This window comes from Liolophura sinensis, chromosome 2 (genome assembly GCF_032854445.1).
Source record: "Liolophura sinensis isolate JHLJ2023 chromosome 2, CUHK_Ljap_v2, whole genome shotgun sequence".
Lineage (NCBI taxonomy): Eukaryota > Metazoa > Mollusca > Polyplacophora > Chitonida > Chitonidae > Liolophura > Liolophura sinensis.
In genome coordinates, this window is record NC_088296.1 from 5,891,173 (window position 1) to 5,905,636 (window position 14,464).

Sequence of the window (14,464 nt, forward strand, 5' to 3'; positions counted from 1 at the left end):
GGAATCATTAGAGTGCATGTTATGTACGGATGTACGGTTAGGACGGATTTCCACCGCTCTTTTATCCTGTGCTGCTTCACTGCAACGACTTACCGAAGGCAAGTATGGCGCCCCGACCCCGCCGTTATACTGATACGGGTCAATCAGTCGTTGCACTATCTCCTTTATGCTGAACGCCAAGCGAGGAAGTTACAATTTCCTCTTTTAAAATCATAGGTGTGACTCTACCCAGGATTGGTCCGGGATCTACCGCTCCCGAAGCGGACGCTCTACCAACTATCAACGATAGAAGGCTTCGAAGAGTTAAATGGCTTTAGTATTTCAAGTCAGATGATGTGGTTAGACATCGCGACATTGTTACTCAAAATCTTCGTGCCACGCAAAGGAAAACAGTAGGGTGTTTCGAGTTCCTACAGTTTTTGTGTATTTTGAAGAAAAGACAGGACGCCCCATACAGTGGCCGTATACTGACACCGACCTGTTGACCACTACTTAACTGCATATGGTGAGCAAGTCAAAAAATACCCGGCACTTCGTTGAAACAAACTACATTCCAGCAGACCTATTGATTTTGAAAAGGTGTTCGATTCTATTTCCTTCTACTTCTTAGAAAATCTTTTCAATTTTGGATAGTCGTTTATTATTGTGCACAGGCGTTTAGCTCTTCTAGCGCTTTTGCGTTATAGGGCATGTTTAAATCACATAGGGATGTATCCCCATTTTTTCTTGACGTTACATAGTTTGTTAAATCTTTGCCCCCACCCTCTAGTTTAATTGGCTATTTAGCTCATTATGTGGGATTTAGACATCAGTGATGAATCAAGTGTAAAGGAATTATATATTGACAGAAACTTCGGAATTTACGTGGTTCTCTCGCGTATATCTGTGCCTTATCCAAACGTTTTTAACTGTACTTCAGAATATTGGTAAAATTTTCACTGAAACGTTACGTCAAATACATTAAGAAGTGGCAATCTGTATAAAGCCTTCGATTTGTCTACCCAGGTTTTGGCAACACTACAGCTGCAAACGTTGTCCGTTGACTTTCCAGCATTACATATCTTTTACATTTAATCCACACACATATAGATACAGTAGACTTAGTCTGCCTTTCTTTAAACAATAATCAGATTGTCATTTCACCTGTTGTCAGCAGATTTGTCCGTACACGTTGTGTCATTACTACAAATTCTGTCCAAGATACATATAGGTGTCCTCAAACAGGTGTAACGCCAGATGGATTACATTCAGTTAACACAATTTTTTCACAATCCACTTCACCCTGGAGATATTGTCAGGAGTCCAGTATGACGGAACACTTTCTGATAGGTGTTTTTGTCAGTATGTGTACACAGGCGAATATGGAGTCAGAAAGATTTATTTGAAACTACGCCCATATCTCAAATTATAATTCGATCTGAGCATACTTTCAGTAGGATTCCATATGTAAAAGCACATTTTGTAACAGGCATATTTATGTCAGCTCTGCGCAGGAGGATGTAGTTAGAAAGATTCCCGTTCGACTGCACACTTTTCTTCCAAAATATTTCATGCTCGGCCTACTGTGAAGATTGTCCTGCGACAGTAAACTTCGTTAGTACGTCTACTCAGAGAGACGTAGCATCGGGAGGATTCCTGTGTGATAGCACATTTTTCTCATCACCAACTTCGGCATACTTATAGAAGGATAACTACATGATAGCACACTTTTCTTATCATCATTTTCTCAAAATATTTCAGCTTGAGAAGACTTCCTCAATATTAACACATTTTAAAGAGATGTTTAAACCAGCACGTCTACTCAGGCGGACGTAGTGTCAAGAGGATTACTGTAGACAAACTTGTGGAGATGAAGAACAAAACAAAAAGCAGTCGATCAATGACGACGGCGGCTTCCCGCCATTCCTGTAACGTGTCTTCGTCACGTAACTCGTCCTCGTGGTGACGTTGTAGCACATGGATCATGTGACACACCTGCTGCTGATAATCCGTCAGAGAACATTTTCCTTCCAGGTAAAACAGAGGATCCTCGCACAGCGTGTCCTTTTTCTTATTATCTATTTTTAAAAGTTCGTACGTCTCAGATCTCACGCGAGAGCGAGATTTTCTCTTGGTTTTGTCCTCGACAATGCTGTTGGTACGGCGAAAATTTTTCCTCCCTTTAAATCGCACGCAGAGAATCGGGGCAACGACCCGAAAGGCCAGAAACCGCAGCCATCTTGGTAGAGGCTCGGGTTTCCCTCTCTGGTGATGAATGCCTAAAACTATAACCGCCGTCAGGACTGAAAGACAACTTGTCGTCAAAACCACCAGCAGGTAAATGCCTGTAAAACACCAAAAATACTGCTTGAATCTGGAGAAAAATATTTCTGCCTTCTGATGAGCTATAGGATGATTGATGAGTAATGTTATTACATTTGATAATCAATTATTTTATTTTATTCCTTTATTTTGCTTGATTGTTGTTTAACACCATACTGAGGAATGTTTCACAACTTCGATTGGACGACCTGAAGTGCAAAGGGTAAAACACTAAACTTGGGTACGATGAGAGGATTGTGTTAAAAAACCAAACAAATAAATTAATAACTATAAAACAATTTTCGAGCTTTTCGTATCCATTGTCCCTTATCTTATGAACAAGCAGTAACAATAGTGCCGTTTTAAACAGAGTGATTTGCCTATAAAAGAAATAGTAACAAAGATAATCTACTTCGTGTTGGAGTAAATGTTCCAGCAAATTCCCATTAAATTTTTAATCACATTCTGTTTGTCAATTGCATGAACAGTTACATTAAAACCCTATCTGAGATAAACTGACAATAGGCCGTAATTCACCGGATAGCTGACCATTGGCCAGCTATCACAGGGTCATTGCTGCTCAGGTCTTACTCTGTATGCTGTAGCCCTTTTATATTCACTTATTGGTAATTTTCTCGGAGGCTTGCTGTAGTTTTTATTTATTTATTTATTTATTTGATTGGGTTTTACGCCGTCCTCAAGAATATTTCACTTGTACAACGGCTGCCAGCATTATGGTGGGAGAAAACGTAGTCTTTCAAATTGTAATGTATATTTTTCAATGCGGAATTTAACGGCAAATAAACAGTTCAAGTTATCTCACCTATAACAGAGACGGACTCAGACGTCTGCGGCGTTTTGTCAGCCACCATCAACATGAACACTGTGAGTGTAAGAAGGACGGACAGACCGAGAGTCACTTTCTCTCCACTCTCTGCCGGTAGGAGAAATCCAGCCAGGCACAGCACGGAGAGTACGATACACGGAATGATGATGTTCATGATATAGTATGTGATGCGCCTGCGCAGGTGGATGTAGAAAGTCACATCCGGGAAGGGTTCTGGGCAGCAATTGTAATAGACGACGTTACGCTGGACTTTAACACTGACGAGTTCCCATTCTCCGTTATCCACAAATTCAGATAAGTCAATGGTATTAGACCTGAAAAAACAAAACAAAATAAAAAAAAAAGAAACAAAAAAAACAAAAAACAGCGTATGTGTCATTAGATAAGCCTCATCTGTGATGACCGTATACTTTTTTAAATTCCGCTAAACTCGGGGCTAGGGTTCGTATAAAGGTTTCCAGTTTTACCCTTGTATGTTATTTGTATTTATCCAAGGATTGCTAAATGCTGTGCTGAAGACTACTTCACTTCTACGAAGGACGTCACTTTTATGAGTTAAAGAAACCAGAGTATCCGAGATAACCTCCGACCGTTGGCAAGTTACGGACGAACTTTTCCATGGGTAACGTTCAGACATGAAGACATCATTGGTGGAAATTAGATATCCGATATGTGTGAGTGGGGTGCTTGGGGTTTAACGTCGTACCTAACAATTTTTCAGTCATATGACGACGAAGAAATCTTTAGAATGCGAGTAATGTGCCTCCTTGTTGAAGGACGGATTTCCATCGCTCTTTTATCTAGTGGTGCTTCACTGAGACGCCTTTTCGAAGGCAAGTAATCTGAACCGCCCGAGCCATTATACTGATACGGGTCGACCAGTCGTTGGACAATCCCCTTCATGCTGAATGCCACGCGAGGAAGCTGCAGATATCCGTTAAGAATGGTTTTAAAGAACACGAGCTTCGTCGATTGGTTATTGTTACGAAGCCTCCAAATCAACTGCTCAGTTCAACGCCAGGTTTAAATTTTTTATTACAGTTTGCATCTATGTGTAGCAACGGACATTCGTAAACCAGTACGGGTTTTCTAGGTAAATAATCGCAAGACCATTTCCCAAAACGACGTATAACACAAACTACCACAAAACTAAAAAAAGTATATAAAGGACGAAAATAGGACAGAATCATACAAAAAGCAGTCAGAAGTTTTCAATGATGTTGGAAAGACTTAATTTATTTTCTTTATGCGACTGAGTGAAATAAGTATTGAAATGGTGTACCAAGCTAGAATATAAGTTGTCGATAACAAAATATTTATCTCAGTTGCGCTTTGATTACAGCTGTTCATGTATCCAACGTGGCGATCTAATTCACCGTGAATTAGATGAATATCCAGACCCTAGACTCGGGTTAAGCGGAACTAAAGATAATCATTATGTAGAGCGCCAGAGATTCTGTGTCCTCTGCTCATATTTACTTACTAAAAAATTACACCCCAACAGGTACCACGGAAAACAAGTGGCTTTGAATGAGTGTTTATGACACCAGCGTCGCCTACTGCTTAATGCCCCCCCCCCCCCCCCCCCCCCACACACACACACAAATAGTACAAAGGGAAAACCAACAAATCCCTTGTCCATAGCCAGGCTTGAATTCGGTATGCTTCGTCTGGATTACATAGGCTTTGCATACCTGTTCGTTACGTCAACCTGGAAACCATTGTAAGCCCAGGATCCCATCTTCATTCTGCAGATCTGGTCATCGAACGGGAAGTAGGTTATGTCAATCTGACAAGAGCTTCGGAATCTCACCACGGGCCCCCAGAAAACCCGGCCGTCGTCATTGACCATGGCCAAGGCTCGCATGAAACCGTCGGTGTAGTCGTCAGCACTGTGAGAAAACAAAGACGAAATCCTGTAACTCAAGGGAGATCACTCTAAATGTAAAGTAAACAGAGGTGTATCAGTTGACATCCCGTCATGTACGGCAGTGTAAGATATGGTTAAACACACCCCAGCACCTTTTCCTCTCCCTTTCCTTCTTAACACAATATGTAGATGATATAAAAATTACTGCGGGGTTATGACTTCCCCACTGACTGTTTCAATGAACGAGTCATGGACTGATCAGGGCCCAATTGTTCGAAAGTGGATGAGACAAACTAGAATTAAATCATATTTTAAATATTAGTCAAACTTAGCAGCCAATATGCGGTTGTCCAAAATCATAGTATAACAGCAGCAGTTTTAGTTTATATTTAATATACTGTCAGGCAATTTTTTTGGGGCAAAGTACAAAATTGAGGACAGACTTTAAAGTTAAATCCGGTATTACTTCTTAAATAGGTTATGAACAAGCGGGTCCTGGTCAAATAGTAGGTTAGAAAAATGAACCTCCCCCACCGAAGTAATTCTGGAGAACGTCATTGTTTATACCCTGCATTTGCGATGCAGATTTACAGACACAATGATAATGTGGTAACCCGGTACTGCGAGAGCGCAGTGTGCAGTCCAGCTTGGACCGGAGAGGCCATTGCGGAAGGAAAAGTTCTTCCATAAGATGCTGATTGTATAGCTGATGAATAGCGCTCTTATACTTATTTATCTATTTATTTGATTGGTGTTTTACGCCGTACTCAAGAAGATTTCCGTTATACCACGGCAGCCAACTTTGTGGTGAGAGGAATAATAAGATAAAACTTTTTAAACGCCACTAAGTACAACCTGATGAAATTTTCACGCCTTTTATGTGTTTTCCATATTGACAAGCTCGTAGGTTTCCATGGCTTACACCATGATTGGTGACGCAGCCCCCCCCCCCCCCCCCCTCCCCACCACCACCACCACCCCACCCCATGTTCAAATAAATAAACTATATTAATTCCCGTACTGAAACATAGTCATAATGAAAAAGTCGTAGCATCTCATGCGGATCTTGACTGTATCTTGCAAGTTCACGGCGGGATCGTTATCCAATAATTGATTTCATGTATTGATATCGACTTGATATTTTATCGTGGGCGTCCGTGGCTCAGTTGGTTAGCGCGCTAGCGGAGCGCAATGACGCAGGGGTGTCTCACCAATGCTCACCAATGCGGTCGCTGTGAGTTCAAGTCCAGCTGTTGCTGGCTTCCTCTCCGGCCGTGCGTGGGAAGGTTTTCCAGCAACCTGTGGATGGTCGTAGGTTTCCCCCGGGCTGTGCCCGGTTTCCATAATGCTGGCCGCCGTTGTATAAGTGAAATATTCTTGAGTACGGCGTAAAACACCATCAAATAAATAAATAAATTGTTCTACTTGGTAAATATATCAGCATAGCTGAAGGTAATATACACAAAAGGGTAATCTGCTAATTTAACAGAAGACTATGTTTTTTCAAGTGATGCAAGAATCGATGACGTTACTTTATCATGTTTGTACGTTACAAACAGCACAATACCCCGTTACATCAACATACGGGTTCTCTTGAAATAAAACAAGAAATGTGTCAAATCGACCATAACAGTGAGCAACAAACCCATAATTTATTATACCACCACACAGTATTCTATCAACTTAACAGATTAGTTGTCAGAGTGTAGTCAGTTAAAATTAACGTGGAAATGCCTTTACTTCTTCACCCAGCCTTTTGAGTGTAAAACAGTATATAACGTCAAGTAATGTTCCCCCACCTGTTGTACAGCACAATGTCAGGCAGCCAAATCAGGGTATTTGGAATCCTAACCTTCCTGAGTCGCCAAAAATCAGCCGAGCTCCAGTGCAACTTCTCATCGATCCATTCCTGTATATACAACACATCATCACTGGCATATAGTTAGTGAATTCTGATCCTAGATCTTCGTTAACTTCTATCAACTAAGGCATGACCATGGTGCGCCTTCATTATTTTCTCGTCTGTGGAAAACAGTTTAGTCGGAATGTTTACGTACATTTTTTTGCCATTCACTTTTACTGGACTTAAAGAAAGGTGGAGATTTTCTGGATGATACACTTTATCTGAAACCTAGATTTACATTTGTACAAAAATGGTTTTTATTTACCCACCTTCGCTGGATTTAAAGAAAACCACAGCCTCTCTAGATAGTACATCTCATCTGTACTTATCTTTGTGCAAAGACCGAAACGGTTTCCTTTTGTCGCAGGCTTTACGACAGGAGAGATATTTTTTGTTTTGATATTGTAAATTATGCTTACTTGGACAGCAGTATGCCGAAGGGTCCAACATGTGGTTAGTACATACCTCGCCTTGAAGCATTTTATAGATCCTGGGTGATATGTAACATTTCAATCGCCCCGCAAGTTATTACGGCAAAAACTAGTGTGTCAAGTTTATTCCACCCAACGCCTTCACTATAATTTTCTTAAGTTTCACAATGAATATTACCTTCTTGTGAGTAAATACGGACAGAGTTCAGAATCTCCAGCACTCTGTACGACAACTGTATCGCGAGGCCACCTAACTCGATGTTCGGGGCTGTTTATTTGTCGCGTTGAATTCGTATTCGTTAAATATATGAACAGTTCCTATCAAAGGTCAACTAAAATATAGACTTGTATTTTGATTATCGACCACATTCAATCTTGGATTTGGATCTAGGCGTCAAAACAGACATTTCTATACCAGCCCTCAACCAAAATGGCGTTCCAGATCAATAATCACAAAGCCAATTTCCAAGATTTCCCTTTGCCCAAACATTCCTTGTCCACTTCCATCATCACTGGAAACTGTTGACGGCTTCTCTTTCCATAAATTCGTCCTAATTTCGTACTTTATATCCTATCATAGTTCTTTTGTGGTTTCTGGTGAAGGTTGTTTTGGGAACTGGTCGATTACTGACTTTGAATCAATTCCCAAAGCAAAGTTAAGAGAAAAGGAGCGTAATGAAATATCCTTGAAACACTACTTTTACCAGTATAAGCTCGTGACGCTGACTAAAACCCCCCAAAATGCTTCAAGATGAGATACATAAATGCAACATACAGGACCCTGTATTTTCCATCTTGTCCTAAATCCGGTTAGACAGGAAACCGTTAGGGTCCTTGTAAAGGTTCAGATGCACGTGTATTAAGTTGTACTCTCCGGACGTCCTGTAGGTATACGCATTTTATGTTTTATATTTTATGTTATTTAACCCTAACAAGCTCTTGGACGAAGTAATGCGGGCTTGTGGCATTTCCTCAGCTACGAAAGGGGCTGGGAAACTGCCCATCAGGGGACTGGGAAACTGCCCATCAGGGGACTGGGGAACCCATCAGGAGACTGGGAAACTGCTCACAGGAGACTGGGAAAACTGCCCATCAGGAGACTGGGAAACTGCTCATCAGGAAACTGGGGAAACTGCTCATCAGGGGACTGGGAAACTGCCCATCAGGGACTGGGAAACCCATCAGGAGACTGGGAAACTGCTCATCAGGGGACTGACAAACTATCAAGTAACTTTCCGCTTCCATCCAAACATTCGTCGTAAGAACTTGATTCTTTTCGTCCTGCAAAAAAAGCAGAAATAAAAGATGACTTTTTATGCAAACCTAAAAATTTTGATAACTGGCTTGTTAATTCATTGAGTGTCAACGTTGTAGACACGAAACTCCCTTTTACGGGATTATGCAGGCCTATGAGTAAAGGAAACATTCAGACTCTCAAAGAAACTCCGTCGCTTCGTCAGATATCAAACAAGTCTCCTGGGACCCATTCTACAATGTTTTTCTGACTTAAGCCTACATTTTAAACATCTTCACAAAGCTTAGTTTTTGGTACCGTGTTGGACAAAATAATTTCTAAAGCCAAAATATAAGACTTCTTTACAATGTGTAATTCTTGGTTTTGGAAGCAGGATTTTGGGCACTTTGGTTTCTAGCTAATACAGATGAGGTGGACAAAATTTTATTGAAGAAAAATAAGCTTTACGATCGTATTTCAATTTCTGAATTGTCAGAAATAGCTTTGCGGAAACGACTCCTATTCTTTAGAGGCAGAAACAGCGCGTTGGGGCTTGTTTACCATTAGCTATGACACAAAAGATGCGGTTCAATCCCAGCATTGGGCTAGGAATATGTGGATTCTGCCGCTCTCACGGTTCTTTGAGGACCTTGCTCAAGACAAGCGGTGGACCACCCCCATGTGGCCGTTTTTATAAGATCATATCACTTCTGTAAGCATGAGATGAGTAACCATTACATTATTGGAGGTAGTTGGATCTTGGTTTTGAAACTAAGCTTATGGAGTGCAACATTATGAATTAGAAAAAATATCATGAAATATCAAGAAAAATATTGGTAAATATTGGAACTGAACTTTTTTGGCAATATTGAGGACATTTCTGGTGTTCCGCGTCACTGACTAAAAAGTTATTTGCAGTCTGAGTAATTTAACATACACATAGCTGATTACAGAACAAAAAGACACTTGACTATAGATTTCAGTCCCTGCTATGAAATGGGATAACATAATTTTTGTAGTATTTGGCCTCCTTTGGATTTAGTTCCAAATTGTGTCTGCTTGCAGAAGGCGGTTGCCAGATGAAAGAATGATACGTAAAACACAGCTTTAATCCACTGAAGGCAATGAACGCGGCTGATCAAGCATATTGTATGAAATAGAATATCTTTATTATAGATTCCTCGTTCAAGCGTCTTAAGAAGAACGAACTCCACTTCTTCTGCCACAGATCATTCATGCTGTAAGTGACTTTGCCTATCACATAAAAGCTGTTGCTCCGCCGATCGAACCCTCTCCTCCTCACTTGTCAAACGCTTGTAAAATTCGCAGGAGCCGTTGAGATTTGTCGGCAATTTTGGTTAGTGCCGATATTGAATTTTGCCCATCGAGTTAGTGAGCGGGCGACAATACTTATTGTCGACTTTGATTTACTCGGATTAACTGTCATCGATCCTATTCACGCGCTAGCAGATTCCGGCTTTTAAAGTGTCGAATTGTAATTTGGCAGTTTCGGTGAATCAGCGCATATTCTTTCTTTCTCTTGTACCGAACTTCTTTTGAACCTAACTTCGACACAAACACCCTGCCAGGCATTTTTTGAATATCGCTGCTATTCGCTATTGTTTTGATTGGCACTTATTCAGGAAAGCAGTCTCATTAAACCGAAAGCTTTGAGGGTCACACCTCTCTTCTGGATCTGATCCCAAACACATAGAATGGACTGAAAAATGAGCGAAGATAGGTTAGGTTAGATTAAAAGGGTTTTGATCAGTTTGTCCAAATGTTGCGGTCTGGAGACTAATAGTAGGCAGTATAGTACTGTCAATGAAAAGATAAGACGATTTAAACAGCAATTGGCGTCAAGATCGATAGTCGTTATTTAGTTTTTTCCCCTCGCTATAAATCATTAAGATATTTTAGACACTGGAAATTGTGTTTAAGTGGAAAAAACTTCACAAAGCATGTCATAACATTGCACAGAGCTACTCATTCTACAGCTCTGCCACAAAGCAAGGAATAAACGACTATCAGGCAGACTCAAACGTCGAGTTAACAGTACAAAACAGCGCCGTGCTGCGTATTTGTCTTGATAATTGTGGCATTAAAAGCGATCAACTGAATGACACAATCTTACTTACTCTTAGTTAACAGAACGGCGCTGCATTACAGCTTGCAGTTTAGAGATAGTCAGGCTCAAAACAGCACGCTCCTCTTCAGAAAATGTAGACTAGTGCGCCTTCCAAAGAACAACTTATAAAACTCAAAAGTGCTCAGAACTTTTTCCACGTGTTGGTTCTTTCCCGGGAATTTACGTTGCTATCAACATTTTCAGTGATACATGTATCACGATAGTGCCTTCAGGCAGTAGTATTTCTGCACTGATAACATGTTTAACTTACTGGAACGCATGCACACGTATCAGAGTGGACAGTTCTCCACTCTGAAATATGTCAGCCTTTGAAACCTTCACTGTGGGGTGCGGTGATAGGGCCCAAAATTTGAAGTCGTTAAAAGCTGAATAAAAAATACAAAAAAAGAAAAAAAAATTGAGCCAAAAGCTAAGAAGCCGAAATAAAGCGTGTACACTCAGTACTCGGCATATGCTTTTAAACTAAGCGCCAAGTGTGGAGGAACAGTAGGTATTCAGTTTGTTTTGTTAGATATGATCAATCTCGGCTTGAATCGTATATCTCGTGACTGGTAATTTTGTGAAGAGCAGTAATATGCTGGCTCAGAAAGAACACCGTTGACAACACTATCTTTTCGCACTGAAATGTTACAACCACATCCAAAATAAGTCAACAATCCAAGAGAAAATCTTTTTTTTATTTGATTGGTGTTATACGTCGTACTCAAGAATATTTCACTTATAATACGCCGGCCAGCATTATGATGGGTGGAAGAGACAAAATCTACAAAGGTTCAAAGGTACCTTGTGTGTCATATGGATTGATGCGGGTGCATAATAGATGCAATTCATTCAGATTAACAGAACAAGTAAAATAAATTATGTCTCTGTTCAGAAAAAGGCGCTTTCAATGGCAAAACCGTGCAACTAAGATTGACGAAATGTCTTAATGTCGTATTATATGTACTTTCTAAGTTCTTTTATTAAATTTGAACGTTGTTCTAGGAATTGGCCTTTTGAATATTGACTTAGAACACCCATTTTGGCTGACGTCTGGAATACGAATATCATGATTTATGACCCCTTGATTGCACTAAACACATGGTGTCCTTTCTGGCTTTCCACATAGCTTAGCATTACCCTGAACGTTGATTGACTGAACATTACGATGTTCAGCAGCAATAATCTTTACTTCCTAAAGGTGACTTTCCTTGGTTCGTATGGTTTTACCGTTATAGTGGGGCCAGTGGCATTTAAACTGGAAAATGTGCTAGAGAAAGAAGTAACAGTAATCATGGTTGTAACCGTTTTTTGTGGTCTAACCCATCTGCTCAAATACACTGACACTTTGATCTAAAAGCTTGTTCAGCGAGGGAATAACAGATAACAATCCACGGCTTTAATCTGTTTGAGGCAATGATCGCGGCTGATCGACCCTTTCCTTTGCAACGGAATATCTTTATCGTAGATTCCCCCACTCAAGCGCCTTAGGAAGAACGAACTCCACTTCTTTTGCCCCAGATCGGGGCTGTAAGTGACTTCGCCTATCACATAAAAGGTGTTGCTCCGCCGTTCGAAACCCTCTCCTCGTCATTTGCCAAACGCTTGTAAAGTTCGCAGGAGCCGTGTGAGATTTGTCGGCAATTTTGGTTAGTGAAGACATCAAATTTTCCGTTGGAGTTATTGTTATGTATGGTTATGTCAATACCGTAACATTATCCAGCAAATGACGATACTCTTTCGTGTCGACTTTGATTTACTCGGATTAACTGTCATCGATCCTATTCACGCGCTAGCAGATGGATTGCACTCTAACTCATATGTCTAAGCTTTGGGCATGTCCAGAGTCCGATTCCGGCTTTTAAAGTGTCAAAATGTAATTTGGCAGTTTCGGGAATTCAGTGCAGGTTTTCCCTCTCCGTTGTACCGCACTTGTTTTGAGTCTAACTTCGATACCAACATCTTGTCTGCCCTTTTGACCCTTTCGCTGCTATTCGGTTTTGTTTTCATTTAGACTTAGTGTAATCTAAACTCAAAGGCTTAAGTGTGATGCCTATCTTCTGGATCTGATCCCAGCCACAGGGAATAGACTGATAAATGTGTTGAAGATAGACTAGGTTGGCTTGAAAGGATTTTTTTTTTCAATTTGTATGAATGATGCAATCTGGTGATCAACAGCGGGCAGTAGCCTAATATTTCAGTGAAAGATAAGAAGATTTAAACAGCACTTAGCATCACTACAAGTACTCGTCTTTACCCGGTCCTTTCGATATCAACGGTTCAGTTGTTTAGACACGAGAAATTCGAATTACGTGAAAATATCATTGCAAGGAAGGTGATGATATTGCCCATTATTGCTCATTACAAGTCTACCATACTGAATGGAATCAGTGCTGTACCGCGCAGTAAATGACCAGCAGTTGCGCTCAAACTCAAAGTTAAGGATACAAACCACGACGTTGCTGTGAGCTAACATTGATTATCCTGGCTTTAAAACGATCAAAGAAATAAATAAATCTTAATTAATGTTCACTACGGTATGCACCGCTTAACAACAGATCGGCACTGTTTCATAAAATTAGAGACAGTAAGGCTCAAAACAGCACGCTACTCGTCAGAAAAGTAGAACAGTGTGTCTAATGACGAACACCTTATGATACAAACTGCCAACTAGTAAGATACTAAAATCTGACTCCACGTGGTGGTATTTTGTCTGGGGTTGACATTTCTATAAGCATTTTCGATCACAGCAGATAGTAGATTTCAGTATTATATGTACTTGAGAGAGAAAGCACCCATTGTTAACCACCTTTCCGACCTGACAATCTGAACATGCGAGTGAGTGCTTGGGGTTTATCGTCGTACTTAACAATTTTTCAGCCATATGACGACGAAGGAATCCTTAGATTGCATGTAATGTGCCGCCTTTTTGCAGGACGGATTTCCATCGCTCTTTTATTTAGTGCTGCTTCACTGAGACGACTTACTGAAGGCAAGTAAGCCGTCCCGCCCGTGCCATTACTGACCAGTCGTTGCACTTCATGATAAACGTCAAGCGAGGAAGTCACAATGACCTGTTTTAAAGTATTAGAATGTGACTCGACGCAGGGCTGACCCTGGATCTCCGGCTCCTGAAGCCGACGCTCTAACAACTATTTTATCGGGGCCTGTCAATGTATACGTATAATCTAACTGCAAAAATTCAAGCTCACACATTCTTTGTTTTTATGTTTTGCAATATGGCTTTTGATAAATTCACGCATCGAAACACACATATTGCCTCGCCAGAAACGAACAGTTTCCACACTAGCATGAATGCAAAATACCCCTGATTTTAAAATATTCATTTATTTATTTATCTGATTGGTGTTTTATGCCGAACTCAAGAATATTTCACTTATACGACCACGGTCAGCATTATGGTGAGAGGAAACCATTCAGACCCCGGGGCAAGCTCACGAAAATCCGCCCGTTGTTGCCAGACATTCCCACGTACGGGGGAAGAGGAAGCCTGCATGAGACAGACTGGAACTCACAGCGACACAAATGCATCAATTTCTTTTTGCAAGCCAATTTGTCAATGTTTTGTCAACAAGACAAAAACACAGAAACGCAACTGCTTAGTTTGGTTCAATTACGCTAAGTGCTTCAGTTTTTGGAGCAAATCAACAGTCACTGAAATGGAAAAAAGAATTCAGTTATTGATCCGATGAAGAAAATATTCTTTCCAAGTTTATGAATAATTCACAA

General features: G+C 40.6%; 1 protein-coding gene across 1 annotated transcript in view; it reads right to left on the bottom strand.

Moving 5' to 3' along the window:
- Positions 1-444: 444 nt before the first annotated feature.
- The window catches only part of LOC135463063 (neuronal acetylcholine receptor subunit alpha-10-like), a 126,309-nt gene continuing 112,289 nt past the window's right edge, over positions 445-14,464 (bottom strand). Inside the window, exons 8-12 of the mRNA XM_064740383.1 lie at positions 8,574-8,633; positions 6,818-6,927; positions 4,843-5,040; positions 3,125-3,462; positions 445-2,324 (exon numbers count right to left, since the gene is read on the bottom strand). Coding sequence (XP_064596453.1) covers positions 1,798-2,324; positions 3,125-3,462; positions 4,843-5,040; positions 6,818-6,927; positions 8,574-8,633 — 1,233 coding nt within the window. The 3' untranslated portion in view covers positions 445-1,797. The remainder of the gene's footprint in view (positions 2,325-3,124; positions 3,463-4,842; positions 5,041-6,817; positions 6,928-8,573; positions 8,634-14,464) is intronic.